Here is an 18,398-nt window from a genome sequence, read left to right as displayed (position 1 = left end):
AATGTTTATTGCTGCTTCTAAATAGTTTGCCTTTTACATAATATTCCCTCATTTTAAAAGTGCTGTCACTTTACTTTAATGTAATGTAAGCAAAAAGGTAGGCAATAAAAAGGAAGATGAAGAGGGTTGGCCATGGTAGCAAAGGATGCATGTGAGCCAACAAGCTTCATTTTGTTTGGACCTCATAATGAGAGATTGAGCCAAAGTCTTGATCAAACAATGTGCTTTGATAAGGAATTCTGAAAGAATGTGATAGTATATAGTAATTTTGGAGGAGAGGTCCAGAAGACTGGGTAGAATAGTTTACAAGAACAGAAGTTGTGGAGGAGACCTGAGATCAGTACACATGGAGAACGTGAAGCAGAAATCATGGAGAGCTTTAAAGTAAAGACAGAGATTGTGTATTGTTGGCACCTGGGAAATGGCAGTGAGTGATTTGAGTGAACATGAAAGGCATCAGTAATTTGAGTGAACAAGATAGGTGATTAATTTTGGCTCACAATTCTGGGTGAGGGGACTAAGGGATGGTAAGGCATCACTGAAAAAAGGTGCAGTAAGCCAGGTGGGAGATGACCAGATGTGTCATCTCATGGGTCAAAGAGGGGCTTTGCTATACAGCAGTGGTCCGCAACCTTCCTAAGGCTGTGGACCGGCGGTGGTGGGGAGGGCGATCGTGCAGCCACATGTGCGCATGCGTGGCCCTGCTTCCCTCCCCCCCCCCATTCCCACAAAACGAAGCTTGCTGGGCTGCAAGCTAATCGGGCGCTTTTGGGGCCAATTTGCTTGCGGCCTGGGAAGTTTCTTACTGCGGGGGGGGGGGCAGGGAGAGGGAGCTGCGGCCCGGTGGTTGGGGACCACCGCTATACATTACACAAAGTGCATAACTAGTGGGAGATTGAATATGAAAATCAAAGGAAATAGAGTAAGTGTGGATGGGAGTGCTGTTGATTGACGTGCAGTATGACTAAGGTAGCAAGGCTTGGGATGAAATGTGAGTTCTTATGTTCTCTTATTGCATTCAGGCTTTTATCAGCAGAGCCATGAACAAAATGAGGACAAAGTGGATTCATGTGCCCTTCACAGTATTGCCAGGGCATCTGTTAGCATTTTGGTACAATGAATGGGGTTTTGTGAATATTCAGTAAGCATGTGACAACTCATTTTTGGATGTCTATAAAACCTCTATGAGAAACTAAAGGGAAGTGTCAAATTTTTAACCACTCCTGTGGTTAAGGGCCCCGACGGCGGGCCCTGTCCGGGATGAGGAAGGGTGCCCATTGGCCCCTTCCCCTTGACTGACAAGCGGAGGGCCTTCGCGCCTCCCGATTGGGCCCTCCGCTTGTCAATCCAGCTCCAAACCGCCAATCAACAGCCGCACACAGCATGGCTGCTGATTGGATGTTTGCCCCGGCAAACACCAATCGGTAGGCGCAAAGCGCCTCCCAACCCGCCCCATCCCCCACGAGGGCAAACCTTCCCCTCACGGCGGCCATTTCTCTGCTGGCCGCCGAGAGGGGAGGTAGGCCCGCTCCCCGTCCCTTCTGGTCACTGTACCTCAAAATGGATATTGCAGTGCTGGAAAAAGTATAACCAAGATGATTGGGGGGTTGGAGCATCTTCCCTATGAGGAAAGAGAGTCTGGGCAATCAGTGTAGTGGGGGCGGGGGTGATAGAGGTTTATAAAATTATTCATAAGGTGGAGAGAGTTGACAAAGTTTTTCTCCCTCTCCCAAAATACTAGAACTCAAGGTCCAATGAAGCTGATGGACAATAAGTTCAGGATGGACAAAAGGAAGTACTACTTTATACAGAGTGATTAAAATGTTGAATTTGCTGCCAGAGGATGTAGTGATGGTCATAGCCTCTGAATCCCAAAGCTAGGAGGCCGTAAACTGTTACAGAGTTTAAAGGAAAAAGGGAAAGTGGAACCAGCCCTAAAATAATGTAGTGCAAAATAACAGCTAATTTGTTGCAAGGAACTCTGCTACAAATAGCTTACTAGCTACTAGTTCTCCTTTGCCTTTGTGGAGAATTTCTGCTGTCTCCTGGGTGAGGAGTGAAGGCAGGCAGGTGGGTGTGCTTAATGGGTGGACAGTTACCCTAATGATCAGGAGCAGGAGTAGTCAAACTGTGGCCCTCCAGATGTCCATGGACTACAATTCCCATGAGCCCCTGCCAGTGTTTGCTGGCAGGGGCTCATGGGAATTGTAGTCCATGGACATCTGGAGGGCCGCAGTTTGACTACCCCTGATCAGGAGGAACCTGCCCTGGAGAGAAAGCAACAAGTCTTTCAGTAGTATTTGAATAATTCAGAGCACAAATAATAGTTTGCAAGTAGTTCTATATTCAGGCCTGGTGTACTACTTATATACACAGGACTATTATTGAGATTTTCTGAATCAGTGAAGTGGGAGCTCCCATTTGAAACCTGGGTTTCTTGACTGTCCTGGAAGGGTTTCCCAAATGGGTGGGAGTTAATCAATTTTAATATATTTTTTTTAATTGTTAAAACATTTATTGGGCAATATATATGACCATATATGGTCGTGCTGTCCCACCTCCACCTCCAAAATGGCCAATGACGGACCTGGAGGGGGTGAGAAGGTGGGGAGCCTTGATGGGCATGTACACAGCTATGCTTCCCAACCATATTCTGAACGATCAGACCATTTCTAGGGTTTCTCAAAGCCTGAAGAATGTTTCAGTGGTTTCTCAATGGTAAAAAAGTTGAGAAAGGCTGGTTTAAACCAAAAAGGATCGAGTCTGTGAAAGCTTATGCAGCAATACATGTCTTTTAGGTTCTGTAGGGTTCTCATTTTTGCTGACATAAATATAACACAGCTATCCCACTGGAACCCATTAGTTCAGGCCCAGTTTGTTTACGTTCAGTGTATCAAATGTTGTTTTATTATGCAAGCCACTCAATGTGCCTGATGTTTGACAGTACAAAAAGGCAAGTGCTTGCTCCAAGGAGGTAGCAGTCTAAAATTTAAGACAAGGAAAATGATGAGAGAGGAAAGAAGGTGGAAGTGGAGCAGAACTGAGGAAGAATAGTTCTATATGTTCATTGTGAGAAAAATGTTTAAAGTTTTTTTCTGCACTGCCTGTTCAGGAAAACATTCTCACATATACAAAAACATTTTGCATCCTATATTAAGGCATTCTAGAGCTTTTGGCCAGCTGGAGCAAATGCTCTGCTCTTCACAAGAAATTAATACACTAACCTTTTAGAGTAGGGCTTGACCTGCTGGATTTAAGGGTGCCAAGTGGTCTGAAGAAAAATGGCCTGTCCCTTTAGTAGGGGCTTAATATGTGGAAATTGACTGGTGCTTTTATGACATGGAGTTAAATAACATCACCTGATAAATAATGTCCCATTAAGCCCTTTTAAATGAATTAGACCTGAGGAAAAAACTGGAAAAATTCATGGTGTGTGTGGGTCCTTTTTCCTGAGGCCTCCCTTCACTCACCCTTTTTCCAACAAAAAAGTAGAAATTTGGGGAAAATACTAAAAAAAAATTACTATGAAGTCTTTTTCGTTTCAAACGAGTGGATGTTTAGACATACCTCTTAAATCCAGAATGCATTTCTGCATCTAGAATAAATGTGATTTTCATCAGGGCAACTTTATTGCTTGCTTTCCTTCTAATGCATACCTATTCTTGTCCTTTTGACATGTCTCTTCCCTTTTTTCCCCTGTTGCTTCAAAATTTCTTGAAATATATCATCTCTACCAGGGACTCAACATCTTTCTCCAGGTCAAGTTGGGATCCCCATTTATAAATTAGATATTATACTTATTATGACAGAAAACTTGCATTTGCTGTGAATGAGTCTGTTTTTTTTTCCAATTTTTGGACTAGTTCCTAGATCCAAAGAAAAAATTTCAAAGCCTGCACTATGATGAAAACTGACAATGACTGAAATTGTCATATCTTCCATGGAACAGCATTAATTATGGAATGTGGCTTGACAAAATAAAAGAGGAATGGGGTAGACAATCTTTTTGTTCCTGTAGAACTGGTGTCCTACAAGAGCTTCCTTATGAACAATGAAGCAACAATTACAACTTTCTACATCACTATATATCCATGCTGGGTAGGACTGAAGCCATGTATTGACAAGGCAGTTCTTTATACATATCTGTAAAACTCTGAGGTTTGCAGAAAAATCTGAAATCTAAAAACAAACAAGCATTAGGCCTTCACCTGCATCTCATCTCCATAATAGAATCAGTGCCTCTAGGTTTATAAAATAATGCCCTAAGTGTTGTCTATTGTGTGGGTTGCTAGCCAACTACAGCAGTATTGTAAAATGTCAAGGCTTGGTTTCTGGCAGTAAAAAGTTGGGTGGTGAGAGAGAGTCCTTTCTAGGGCTGTCATGGCTTTTGAGAAAGGATTCATTGGGTCAAACGACAGCCACCATCTTTCTCCTCCTGCCAACCTTTCACAGCTTCCGTCTCTCTTTTCCACACACGTACCTTCCTCCCATTTTTGCTGTATTTATTATTAATTTACTCCATATATGCCTAGGAGAAATGCTAGGCAGGTAATGAAACGTTCCCTGTATTGCACGGCCACACACATTGCCTCTCTCCTCTGACCAGGGATATCTTCACCTTACCTAGGCTCCTTCTCAGGGTTGGTAGGACAGGAACTACTGGGGGCATCATGGTATTCCTGGGCTGTGTGTTAGGAGACACTTATATGAGCAAGTAGAGATTCATGCTGTCTGATACCTATAGCAGATGGGACACCAGTGGGGGTAGGATTTTGGACAAAACAATACTGCTGGTGCAGAATATACCTTTCCTGCTATACCACTTTTTCTATCTCCCTCAGTCCCTAAGCTGTTTGCTACTTTTTTGGAGCAGCACAGCTAAGTGAGACGTTGTCAAAACATTGCCAGTATATTAGTAACATCTAGGGTTCTGAAAATCATGCAGTGAAACAGAGATAAAATTAGATCCAAGTTTCCTAAAAATATTTGATTGCTTTTGAGCTTATACTTTATACAGTTGTATTGCTATGTAAAAGACATAAGGGCTGCACTCAGTTCACGCTTTCTCTTACTCCAACTGAGAAGTTGAAGAGATAATGATTAGGCATTAGGAGGTAAGATATCAGATATAACAAAAGCAGCAATTCTGAAAATAAACCCTTGTGTGTTTTTTTTCTTCCTGATTAAAAGCCTCATTATGAAGCAAGGTGGATGGAGAAAACGAGCCAGTGAGAGAGATGGCTGGGGGACATGGGTATGTTCAACATGAACCATCTTTTGATTGAAAGTATTTACAAATGTAGTTCTTTGAAGAGATAACTGCTTTTCTGGAATTGATGAGTGGCTCTAACAAACAGAATGCTTTAACATACTAGATTTATTTTCATCTGTATATTATTTATATGGTAGTTACTGTCTCATGTTGCCTTTTGCTTCAAAAATTGCTGTGTTGATCTTGTTTGTATTATGTTTTTTTCAGAAGTGTCTTAGGATGAACATCAATTACTTAAAATGCTAATGTTTAAAAGCTGTGTACAAGCGGATTGCTAAACTAAACTTATTAACAGTGCAATTTTGAGTGGAGTTACATCTTTATAAACAAATTGTTAAAGGGGAACAACTCAGCTTAGTATTACATTGTAATTTTAATTAAAATTTTAATTGCAATGCACTTTGACCTTGTCATCATCATCTATAATAATTCACAGAATAGTCAAAAGTGAGTATTGCCTGTTTAAAATCTAAAAAATTATATTTAAATCTAAGGGAGGATATATGTCTGCCAAAGTACAAAAACTGGAAGATCAGTTCCGTTCAGAGGCAGCTATACAACATCAAAAAGATGGAACTTCATCCAGTATCTTCAGTGGAGTAGCCATCTATGTAAATGGATTTACAGGTGATATTTTAATTCTTTTAAACTTTTCAGATTCCCTCAAAGAGGCAGGTAGGCCAGAGCCTAAATCTACTTCTTATTGTAGCCTGAACGTTCTGTTTGTAAGAGCAATTAGCCAGGCTATTTGTTTCTTTGGTGACCCATGTAGTAATCAGAATTCACCTACATATGTATGTATTGTGATCTGTTGTTCTAATTAATTGTCACAGATCACTAAAAGCTTCGAAGCATTTTGCTCATCCAGTGAAACGAAGAGTATGTTGCAAAAGAAAAATTCTGGGCTACATTCATTTCATACCTTCTCTTGTTCTGCTGATAAGTTGATGAGAGAGTGATTAGACATTCAGTTAGGAGAGAATGCCTTTCCTTACTCATTGATCTGAAGAGCCAAGCCCAACTCTCTTTACCCAGTGATGGAAGCCTATTTGCATTAGGGCATACTGAAAGCTTGACCTGTGAAAATATTTAATGTCCTCTTGTCCAATTCTTTTTGTTTTGTTCAATTTTATTTTGAAATAACTAATATTTTGAGAATTTGGATTATGTAAACAATCTTAAAATTCCATGAATAGACCTCTTTGTATTTCTTGTATAATATTGACCTCAGTTTTGAGATACTGGCCCTGTTTTACTAGTTAATCTATTTCAGCAGATAATTAAGGAGACTTATATCTTTGGAATTATTTGTATATTACTTATGCTATCTTTGTAATCTTGATTAATACAGTAAGAGATGGGTATATCACTTTCAGAATGAATCAGGCTTATGTACAAATCAATACTGAAAAATTATATGATATTAATAATACAGAATACCAGCACGATAACCTTATCTTGGGATTTCAGCCATTAGTCTGCAGATCATTTGCTGATGAGCGCAGAGTTAAAGGCATATTACTCAAAGTTGTTGCAATGTGGTATATTAATAGACTAGCAAGAAAGCCCATTGCAACCAGGAATGCAATGGGCGCTAGGACCCAGGGGACACCAGGAGGTGTTTTTTTTTCTGCTGCGTGGAGCTGTGAAAGGCTCCGACAGGGTTTTTTTGTTTTCTGCTGCTTGGAGCTGGGAAAGGCTCCTACAGGGTTTTGTTTTCTGCTGCTTGGATCTGCGAAAGGCTCCTTCCGGGGTTTTTTTTCTGCTGCTTGGATCTGTGAAAGGCTCCTGCAGGGTTTTTTTTTTCTGCTAGCTCTCGTGGGCGTGCCGGCTTGGAGCTCCTACAGGGAGCTGCTGCTTGGAGCTGGGAAAGGCTCCTTCAGGGTTTTGTTTTCTGCTGCTTGGATCTGCGAAAGGCTCCTACAGGGTTTTTTGTTCTGCTGCTTGGATCTGTGAAAGGCTCCTGCAGGGTTTTTTTTTTTCTGCTAGCTCTCGTGGGCGTGCCGGCTTGGAGCTCCTACAGGGGTTTTTTTTCCTGCTGCTTGGAGCTGGGAAAGGCTCCTTCAGGGTTTTGTTTTCTGCTGCTTGGATCTGCGAAAGGCTCCTACAGGGTTTTTTTTTCTGCTGCTTGGAGCTGTGAAAGGCTCCTTCCGGGGTTTTTTTTCTGCTGCTTGGAGCTGTGAAAGGCTCCTGCAGGGTTTTTTTTTTCTGCTAGCTCTCGTCGGCGCGGCGGCTTGGAGCTCCTACAGGGGTTTTTTTTTCTGCTGCCTCTCGTCGCGCTAGCGAAAGGCTCCTCCGGGGGTGTTTTTTTTTTTTCTGCTGCCTCTCGTCGGCGCGGCGGCTTGGAGCTCCTACAGGGGTTTTTTTTTCTGCTGCCTCTCGTCGGCGCGGCGGCTTGGAGCTCCTACAGGGGTTTTTTTTTCTGCTGCCTCTCATCGCGCTAGCGGCGAAAGGCTCCTCCGGGGGTGTTTTTTTTTTTTCTGCAGCTTCTCGGCGGCTGGAGTCTTGTGTTGTGTTTGCGGCGGGGGCTTCCTTGGGGCCGGCCTGACGCGGTGAGAGACGCTTCGCGCCTCTCACCACGTCAGGCCGGGAGCAACTGCGAGCCGCGCTGAGCGCGGCTCGCAGTTGCTGGGGCTGGGAATCGGAGGGACCAATCGGCAGGCGCTTCGCGCCTGCCGTTTGGTCCCTCCGGTTGTCTGTCATGAGGAAGGGTCCAATCCGGACCCTTCCTCATCCCGGACACATCCCGCCCCAGAACCCCTTACTGTTTTATTTAGTCCGTGGCGCCCGCGGCGCCACGGGCGGTGTACAGATAAAGTAAAAGTGATAGAAGGCTTTGTTATAATTGGTTAAAAGACAGATCATTAACTAAAATTCTCTAACTGATTTACAGCTCTTACTCTAAATGGCTATTTCAGTAAAATCAGATTAGAACCAACTCTGCTCAAGTGTGCAGCATGTTTTAAAGTTGTAAATCTATTTCAGATCCTTCAGCTGATGAACTAAGAAGGCTAATGATGTTGCATGGAGGGCAATATCACATATATTATTCCAGATCCAAAACAACGCACATTATTGCAACAAATCTTCCGAATGCCAAAATAAAAGAACTCAAAGGGGAAAAAATAGTTCGACCAGAATGGATAACAGAAAGGTAAATACTGGAGAATTCTGATCAGGATTATGATAATGATTAAAATGTTATACAATTAAGGACTGATACCTTCTTTCAAAAATATTTAAAAGCATTGTCATATATTTAGCTTGCTGTTAAATACTGTGTGATTGTGTTCACATTAAATGTTTAATATCTTATAGTTCTGTATAGAAAGGCCAATGAATAGTTTAGGTGTAAACATTTAAAACGCTGTTTAATTTTTCTAGAAATATTTTGGTTACATGTTTTGTAATACACAAACTATTGTAATACACAAAATAATGTGACAGTTTTAAAATGATGTAAAATGCTAGTTTTGCATTTATAAAGAAATAATAATTAGCTACCCAAGAAAATAAATTTTACTCTATCACTATTATACCTTTCAGGTGCTAAAATGTACTGGATGATTTGTATTCTTAGGCTATAGCAGTTGTTTTATTGAGATGATATTTGAATTGTACTGAACAATCCAGGAAAACAAATGTAGTTTGTTGAGACTGTCGTTGAAACTGTCCCCATTGTAACATTTGATTACACCATTCCCATAGAAATCTGATCACATAACTGCTAACAACTTTGTGTTTTTCTAATTGGGTAATGTGATCTTACTGTAGTTCTCTTAATTGCAGCATGTACTGGCTTTTGATCCTTTGCCAAGCCTCTTGTTAGTGTATAGCTAGATGTTAGATGGGAAATACATTATAAAGAGTAGTGGTATTGGTCTGATTTGCCAATTTCCCTAGACCCTGTGTGATTATATCTCTCTTCTGCATAACAGGGATTTGGCTGCTTATATTGCAGAAGAACCCCTCAGAGAACATACTAGTGATCCAGAAGGGAGATGTGAAAGTGATGCCATTTTGAATCCACAAACCCAAGATTTAACAACTTAGGTCAAATATCAGTCAGGAGGGTTCCACTAGACTAATTCTCTAGGTGATAAGAACTACAATAATACTGTGGCAATATTTTTTGAGAAAGGACATTTATAGCGAGGAGAAAGTAGTGTTACAGGATAAATTCTTCAATCGTTTTCTGTCCCTGACTTGCAGAAAGATACCAAAAGTTGTCCTCTCCGCTTAGCTGAACCTCATGCATTTTGTAAACTCTTTTAACTCTTTACATTTAATTGTACTTGATATTATTCTGAAGTGGTTTGAGAGTTATATATTTGATTTTCTAATTTTATTGCATTCCATTTCTATTAGTTTGAGTCAGAATTCAAAGAACTGTACAATTAACTGTGGGTTCCTAAAGCTTTGAGCTTGTGTTCCGCAAAGAGGGCTCTAACTACCACATAGCAAGCCACTTTTAAACCCCAAGGAGGTTTCAGAAGATGAGTAGGGTCTTTTCTGCATGGGTTTTATTTATTTATTTATTTTGTTTGATGTTTAATTAGCTAGCCCTGTGCTTCTTCAGATGATCCCCTGATTTCTGCAGATTTTTGTACCTTTTGATTTTATTTGCATTTTTTGTGGAGATGGGCTCCTTTTTCCTGTTCTTTTGAGATCACTTTTACACCAATGTCTTACTGGAAGCCAATTTTGAGCCAGCTTTTTCCTTGGCATAATGTTTCTGTTGGTTCCTTTGTCCTGCCCACTCCCACCCATCTCCTGCCTACTTTTTGATGGTTGGACTGTTGTGGTCAAACCATTTCTTCCTCTCTCCATGAAGATGGATGGTTTAATTAAAAATACACAGCAAACAACATTAAGACATCAAGAAGTGCAGGCCTTATTGCTGGAGATAGGGAAAAGCTGTTCTGCAAACTGTAGAACCATCCTCCCTGCTGTGTATTAGTTGGGAAAAATTAGGTAATATTCATGTTTTAACTTGCTTTTAATGATGTTGTTACCCACCCTGAGCAGTATTGGAAAGGTGGGATAAAAATTATTTAAAATATTGATGTATCAGTAGACCATTGTAACAGTAGGTTTGTCTGGTTATCTGAATGCCCAGCTTTCATTATGTAAAGTGGGGGGGGGGAGTATGTTGCTTTCACTTACGGAGATGTATCTTTTTCCCTATTTATAATGTATTACTGATAAAATCACTTGGAAAATGAAGTGACTGTAAAGAAATAAAGCAAGGTAGCAATTAAGATTCATGCAAACAAAAGGGAAAGATTGTTGCTAATTCTCACCCTGTATCAGCAGCCTTTCACCCTTCATACTGCTCCTGACAATCATCCATCCCTCAGGAGCAGTATGGGGGCAGGGGATTTCATATTGCAGTATGAGGTGAGAGATGAGGAAGTTGTGCTTCTATGCACAAAATTTAGATAGGTATAAAAGAATTGGGGGAGAACTCAAAATTGACTATTGAACATAAACCTTTTTTCTATATGATTTTATAAGGCCAGAGTTAAATAAACGTCAAAATAATTCTTGTGCTGACATCCTTTTATTTTAGCATAAAAGCTGGGCGTCTCCTTTCGTACATTCCATATCAGCTTTACACAAAGCAGTCAAGTATTCAGAAAGGCCTCTGTTTCAATACCATATGCAAACCAGAAGATAATATTCCAGGTCCTAGCAATATCTCTGTAGAGCTCAACAGGGTGTAAGTATTTGGTCTTGATCTCCTAATTCAGACTGTTGGCAGTTGACCAATTCTGATGTTTTCTGATAACTTTATGTCAATGTTTGTGCAGGTCTTTGAGAACTTCTTGGGTCGGGTTTTCATTTAGGATAGTAATTATTATTTAATAATTTTAAGTTTGAGCCAGTATTCTGGGGAAAAAAGTATATTCATATCCTTATCCATTGTTCCTCTGAATATTTGTGAAACAGCCTGGGGGGTGGAATGAGTCCGAGGTGTCCGAGTTGGAATAGGGCCAATGAGTGTGCGGCCAGCAAAGCTGGCCGCACCCTGATTTGGTCCTGCCCTTACAGCTCCCGTCCTCCTTCCCTGGACACTAGCTATCTTGCTCTCAGACGCCTGAGAGACATAGAGAGCACTGCCAAATTGCAAACAAGCCCTGATTACCTCCTATGGCTCCTGCTGTGAAGGAGTGACAGAGACAGCCGCCCCAAACTGCAAATGAGCCTTGATTCCCTGGTATGAACGAACCCTGATTACCTCCTATGGCTCCTGCTGAGAGAGAGGGAGGTTGCAATAGGCTTTCTTGCTAGTTAATTTAATAAAGAAGTCTGCCAAGTTCAGAAAATGCTTTGAATTAAATTTTTTTGCCAGTGTAAGTTGTATTGTCTATCTATCCTACTTTGCTGTGAATTCAAAAAGCAATTAGTATTAATTTATGATTAGCGTGCTAATTAAACTGTTCCTTTCAAGACTGTAATAAATAAGCAAAAAGAGGTCACAGAGGTGAACAATGCAAACAAGAAAAAGAAAATTCTCAAGTTTGTGCCAGATGAGAGGTAGGTGGTAATTATAAACAGAACAGTGGTGAGGTAGGTGATAACTAAAACCAGGACTTTCTCAGTGGTGGTACCTCACACCTGGAATGTCCTTCCTTTTGAGGAGTGCCTGAAGCATTCTCCATTGTCATTTATGTTCCAGGCCAAAGTTGCCTCTTATTCCAGATGTATTTGTTTATTTAATAGTTCTGCCTCATCATTTTTAGCTGATTGTTTTATGGTCTGCATAGTGCTGTTTCATGATCACTGTTTTCAAATTGTGAAATAATGTGCTGCTGTTTTTATGCTGCATTGTCTTCATGCAGATTTTCTCTCACAATTTATTGCCAGTTTTTATTATTATTTGCTATGTGAATGCTTTTATTGTTTTTTCCTTGTTAGCCACCTTGAGCAGGTCTCTGGATACACTGAATAGTCTTTCTCCCTGTCTATTCCCTACATGTTGGCTGTTCCCAACATAGCTGTATCATGGTATGGCTGTGGCATGACTTCTGCTTGAGGCCTTTTGGAATGCCACATGTCTTGACCTTCGTCTGGCACACAAGCAGTTTTTCTCCATCACATGCATTTAATTTTATTCCACTGTGATTCATACTGTCATGGATGGGAACAGTGATGCACATTAATTACACAGAGGTCTCTACACAATTGGAAAACTCCCCTGATATGTAGAAAAATACTGTTTCATATTTTTTTAAAGCAGCAGCCTTTCAAATAGCCTAATATGAGCATGTTTACTGCATTTCAAAATACATGATATATTAAAGGTAATTATTCAAAGAAAAAGGAGGAAAAGATTTTTGCAAACCAATTTCTGACCATGTTGGATATGGGGGTACCCTCAGTAACACTTTTAGAATTTCACAATTAATAGGCTTGAAGGTTTTACTTGTATAGCAGAAAGCTAGTTAGCATCCAGTTTGTTAGTTCCTTTAAATTGCTTTCTCTGGGATTATCTTGATTCTTCAGCATTCCAAAGATTAGCAGATACTTGAAGTACCTTAGTGTTGTGTCTTTTTAAGGTACAAGTTTTATATAAATAAATGCCAGTGTATAGGCATATTTTTGTACAGAATTCTATTTATTCATAGAGAATACTACATGCCAAAGTTACTTAAATGGGCAAAGTAATGAAACTTAGACATTAAACACGAACTTAAAAGATGGAATAGATCAAATGTATTGACTTACTATAAAAAACATTTGATCAGGAGGTAAATTACTTCTGTGTTTTCCATAGTTTGAATAGATACCAAAAGGACATGCTCTTCAGGGAATGCCAGAGCAAAACTAAATTCCGTATAGTCAATACCCAGAGATTATTTTCTCACACAGCTACCACTTTAAAATGCTATGAATACCCAGTGGTGATTGGGCCTGCAGGTCAGTACCCACAGCCCACAAGCCTTTTTAAGACAGATTGTATGTATGTGGCCATTTGAGTACTCAATAAGTTATGGTGGGAGAACAAGTGTCTCAGCCAGCCATACAGACTTTAAAATAGAAACAGCATTTTCTGATCAGGCAGAACACTATGATGTAAGTGCTTTTTCCACCCTAATATAGGATTGCATTTTGATCAGTTTTCTTTGTTTTTAGAAATTGTCCGGTAAAAAAATATGAAGTGGAGAATGAAATCAAAACCAATGGATTGAGAAAATTGAACAAGGAATGTGAGACTGAAGAAACAGGATTCTTGGAGGAAGTCTTTCCTCGGAGTAAACAGAATGGCATTCACCATAGGGACAGCACTGCCATTTTTAATGGACACACTCATAGTTCTAACAGTGCCTTAAAGACACAGGATAGCTTGGTGCACTCTGGCCATAAGATTGTAAGTAGACTGTCTCCAGGCCCTGTGCAGGAGGAGGAAAAGAAAGAGAAAGCTGACTTCAGAGACTGCTCTGTGCAGCATTTGCAACAAAGCAACAAAAACACAGAACTTTTACAGGATCCTCATAGGACTATGAGTAACTCATCAACATTTTCATCTTTGCACAGTAATATTAAAATAAATGGTGCTCATCATTCCGCTGTTCAGGGGCCTTCAAGCACAAAAAGCACTATTTCAGTACCTGTTCCTAGTAAGGTGGTCTCTTCACCTCTATCCAAATCTTCGAATAGCAGTTTCATTTCTGACTTTTATTCTCGTTCAAGACTTCATCATATATCTACCTGGAAGTGTGAATTTACAGAGTTTGTTAACACCCTACAGAGACAAAACAGTGGAATCTTCCCAGGAAGAGAGAAGTTAAAAAAGTTGAAAGTAGGACAGTCTACATTTCATAAAGCTGATACAGGTAATTGTTCAAGGTTATATGAAAAAAACATTATTGCATTAAGAAAGGAAGGTCCAGACAATAATACAAAGAATTAATTATATGGGACATGCTTTATTGAAGGAACATGACATGTATACCTTTACTTAAGACTTGGAGGAAGTAAGTCTAATCCTTTGGTTGAAGTCTAAAGTTGTATCTGTGTCGATGGGCTTCTTTAAATGTTTGCATTTGCCATTTTATTTTTTAGAATTTAATTAGCCAAAAAGTACATAAATGGAATATTGCACCTTTGGTGGGCAGGCAGGTACAAAATAAAGCATTTATGTATAAAAGATAGTTACATTAAAATAGTTTTATTTTTATGCACTATTGCAGTTAATTACATTCCAGGTTATTTTACAGGGATAACAGTTTATTATTTGAAGCTGTTACATATTTTTGTGATCTATGGTTGAGCTTGAGACAAGGATTCGAGAAAATGTTATACTAGTGGATTTGGGAGCTTGCTGCACAGTTGTGCCACTTCTTAAATGGAGCCTCTTGCTCCATTTTTATGTTCCCTACAAATCCTGGAACACATCCCTGGCACTGCACTAGGGAAACGACAATCGTCATCAGTGCTATGTAAGCATTCAGCCAAGTCCCTCTGTGTACCATCTATGCTGTGCAAGATCTTCTTTCAGGTTCCCAAGAACTGTTTAGTTGAGCCTTCCTGACACAAGACTGCATTAATTTTTCTGCCTTTTGAAAGGCATGCGATTATAGAGCTGAAGGGTGTTCTAGTGAACTCCATTTGTCTTCTGCAGTATAGTCCTGCTTACCCTGATACAGTAAAACAGCAGCATAGAATCAAGCTAGGAAAGTGTTACAGTTCATTTCTTGTTCAGAACAGTGTGCAAGTAAAATGTGAAAACTCATAAGCTCTTGAACCAAATCAGTTATAATGAAGAGAAAGTATGTGAAATGATCTGCTGTCACCTTTTAAAGCCTTTAAATTCCACTTGCAGTCTAGAATTTTGTAGTTTCTATTTGTGAACAGAGTACTCTGATAAATGTTAGATCAACAAGGACACCATTAAAATGTTGTCTGCCTTAAATTTTCTGTTTGTTATACTAGATAATGCATTCATCTTGAACTCAGCCAAGCATCAGAGCTGCATAATGCATGTGGATATGGACTGCTTCTTTGTGTCAGTGGGTATTCGAGAGAAGCCAGATCTAAAAGGTCAGTAAACTACACCAAAATTTAGTTGCTACTGAGGAGCCATTGTGTATGTTAACTGCATTGTATGACTAAGCTTTTGATTTGAAAAATAGTATGTGGGTGCCATTATGCCTTGCAGATATTTCAATTAATGCATTGCAAATAACAGAGGTCTGCTATTCAGTGCATAATGTTTGTTTAAACCATGAAATAAACTATGAAAATATGGGCGGGTCAGCAATTCAAATTAAAAAGTGCTTTTAACATACTTTGTAATTGTGAATAATTAGCCATATTTAATTGTATATGGATTTTCCAGAATAGACTACTTGTTTGTTTTATTTATAAAATGTGGTGTTTGGTAAAAAACCTATATTAAGTGACTAACAAAGAAATTCAAATCCTATAAGGATGTCATTGCTGCTGTTGTCTTCCTAATTCAAGGAAGTTCCCGATGCTGAAAGATGAATGGTTTGCTGTGTGGCACTGATCTAAGTCAGTATTTTAAATCTTCCCAAGCTTATGGCAGAGTTTTCAATTCCAAGGTTTTTAATCTAATGGAAGGCATTTTTCAGTTCTTTATTAGAATGAAAGGCACTAATTTTAAGATACTACTAATATCCTTGCATAAAAATGAAAAGGTTACTCAAAATGATTGGTGTATAGTACACAGTGAAATGCTAGTATTGCATATTTGTACTAAAACTATTTATGCATACCAGTTATATAACACTTTTGAGCCTATGTTTGCTCCCAAACATGTAAAACCATATTAAGCAGAATATTATAACATTTAAAGCCAAAGTGAAACATTTAGCCACAGCTGGCAAAGTCTTTCAAAATGAAAATCATATGTATTCACTTACTTATGACAGATATTGAAAAAAGGGTCTCTGCGAACAGGGATTCCTCATGGTGCAGGTACTTAGCTAAATATTCTTTGCTCTTAACTTTAAAACAAGGGTACATAGAACAATGCTGCTTATATAAATATGAAAGAGTAACACGAAGATAACTTTGGGGGGGGGGAGATACAAAAATATTGTCTAGAATATACAGTGAAAACCTGCCTAGAGCTTTAGGGCTTAAATTGAAGTATTAACATTTGCTGCAGCACATAATAGAACTTGCTGGGGGAAAGGAATGGTAAATTTCAGGCCATGTAATTAGATTGGTAAATATTTTATCAATTGAAAACAGGTCAAATGATGGAAGAGTAAAATTGGAATCTGTAATGTATATTCAGACATAAACTGGCATTGTGCCCCTCTTTTAGACAGACTTGAAAACTACTTAAAATAGAGAACTTCAGTCAAACTATTCAGTTAAATTGCCATTTTGCATCTTTGTTACATGTGCATTGTTGAAGATTCATTCATGACCATGTTCATTTAATCTTTTACAGTGTTTGTGTAATTGTATTGAACTGCTTATGGGGAAAGTTGGGGGACAGCTGTTTAAAATGAATAGTTGTTGACATACCAACTAATGTTTATAGCAGAGTGTTGGATGAAGTCCAGACCAGGATTCAAAACCCATCTTGCCTTGGAGTTCATTGGGTGACTTTTGCCCAACAAAGGCAGATTGGTAGCCAAAGCCAGTCTGCAACAAGACAGACTCAAGGAAGAGAACAACAGGATACCACTAGTTGTCACTTCCAGTTCACAATATATATACAAGGTTAAAGCTCTGAATTGGACCTCATCAAGAAAATGCTGTCTGTTTTCCTGGCTTATTCAAAGACTTGAATGTCTTTAATTTCTAATAGCTCAACAGGAACCGTTTTTAGGAATTTTAATTTGCTGTTTAAACATGTATAATACTGTAGTGTGCTAGTGACAAATTAATTTTCTTTTATTTCAAACTGCTTAATTAGTTGTTTATCCTACTTTTTCATACTTCTGTTTTTCTGCACCTCATGAGAAAGAAGCTGCAATGCCTGATCTCTCTCACCATTATGTGTAACCTAATCTGTTCCAGTCCCTTACCCAGAGAATCACCATCTGAAAAACTTGTGAGATTTACAGAGTCTCTCCCATTTCCTTTCCTTCCCATTCTGTAGTTTTCTTCCTTTGCTTTTCCTTCCCATTCTGTAGTTTTCCTTTGAAAAATGTGGAGTATGCTGAACTCTAACTCACGAAGGCTTATGGAGGAATAACTCTTTGCCTTGAATGTGCCGCCAGATTTCTATTTTATTGTACTGATCTTAGACCAGTCAACGTCTCACAGCCAGAATGGAGGGAAGGAGGGCTGTGTTTGCTGTTTTGAGTTCCTTGGATATCGGGAGGACAGGATAAAAATGTTAAATTCTGCCCTGCACTTTCTTTATGTTGCAAAGCATATAACAATCTTAGCTGCCTTTTGGAGAAAACAGATGCAAGTTGAATTACATGTTAATTATATTTCACAGGGAAACCAGTGGCTGTTACAAGTAATCGAGGATCAGGAAAAGCATTGCTGCGTCCAGGTGCAAATCCACTGCTGGAATGGCAATATTACCAGAATAAATTACTGAAAGGCAAAGCAGGTACAAATGTGCTGCAGCTTCCTGAAATTGGGGGGATTTTTTTTTAATTGCTGTTGTGATGTTGTACATTAGTTTCACAATGCTATGTAGTTTAGTCAGATGAAAGCTAAGGTTGGCTATATCATTTTATTTCATGATCTCACAATTATTGGATAGAACTATATCTAATATTCACCTTTCTGGCTTCCTTGCATATGATGAAAGCAACAAAACTAGGCTACACTTAAACAAGGTAGGAGCTTTCTTGTATTTGGGGAATTCCCAAAGTTGCATACATTTAATTTACTAAAAGATGGAAGACACCCCTCAGATGACTTTTTGAGTGCTGAAAATGCTCCAAGACACAGAACATTGAAAGGGATGTTAATTAAAGGAAAGAAGGTAGAGGGGAAGAAAAATCAACATACCCCAGCGCTTCATATTTCCTGTCACGAGAGGTTAGGAGGGTCAGAATTGGTTCCCATTCCCCTGCTTTTCCTCATGGGAATAGAGCCTGTCACTATATATAATTCCTCCCTCCCCCCAAAATAAAATTATGAAACAGAGGCTATAGCTTCCTGACTATAGGAGAAT

General features: G+C 39.3%; 1 protein-coding gene across 5 annotated transcripts in view; it reads left to right on the top strand.

The window, feature by feature from the left end:
- The window catches only part of REV1 (REV1 DNA directed polymerase), a 43,257-nt gene that overhangs the window by 6,034 nt on the left and 18,825 nt on the right, over positions 1-18,398 (top strand). For all 5 annotated transcript variants that reach the window (XM_077343505.1, XM_077343506.1, XM_077343504.1 and 2 more), the window contains 7 exons: positions 5,191-5,254; positions 5,767-5,899; positions 8,258-8,426; positions 10,845-10,994; positions 13,412-14,112; positions 15,212-15,319; positions 17,709-17,825. In XM_077343505.1, coding sequence (XP_077199620.1) covers positions 5,191-5,254; positions 5,767-5,899; positions 8,258-8,426; positions 10,845-10,994; positions 13,412-14,112; positions 15,212-15,319; positions 17,709-17,825 — 1,442 coding nt within the window. The remainder of the gene's footprint in view (positions 1-5,190; positions 5,255-5,766; positions 5,900-8,257; positions 8,427-10,844; positions 10,995-13,411; positions 14,113-15,211; positions 15,320-17,708; positions 17,826-18,398) is intronic.

The sequence above is a fragment of the Paroedura picta genome, chromosome 6 (assembly GCF_049243985.1).
Source record: "Paroedura picta isolate Pp20150507F chromosome 6, Ppicta_v3.0, whole genome shotgun sequence".
NCBI classification, from domain to species: domain Eukaryota; kingdom Metazoa; phylum Chordata; class Lepidosauria; order Squamata; family Gekkonidae; genus Paroedura; species Paroedura picta.
Note: the sequence above shows the minus strand (reverse complement) of the source record. Positions and strands in the feature narration are given on the sequence as shown.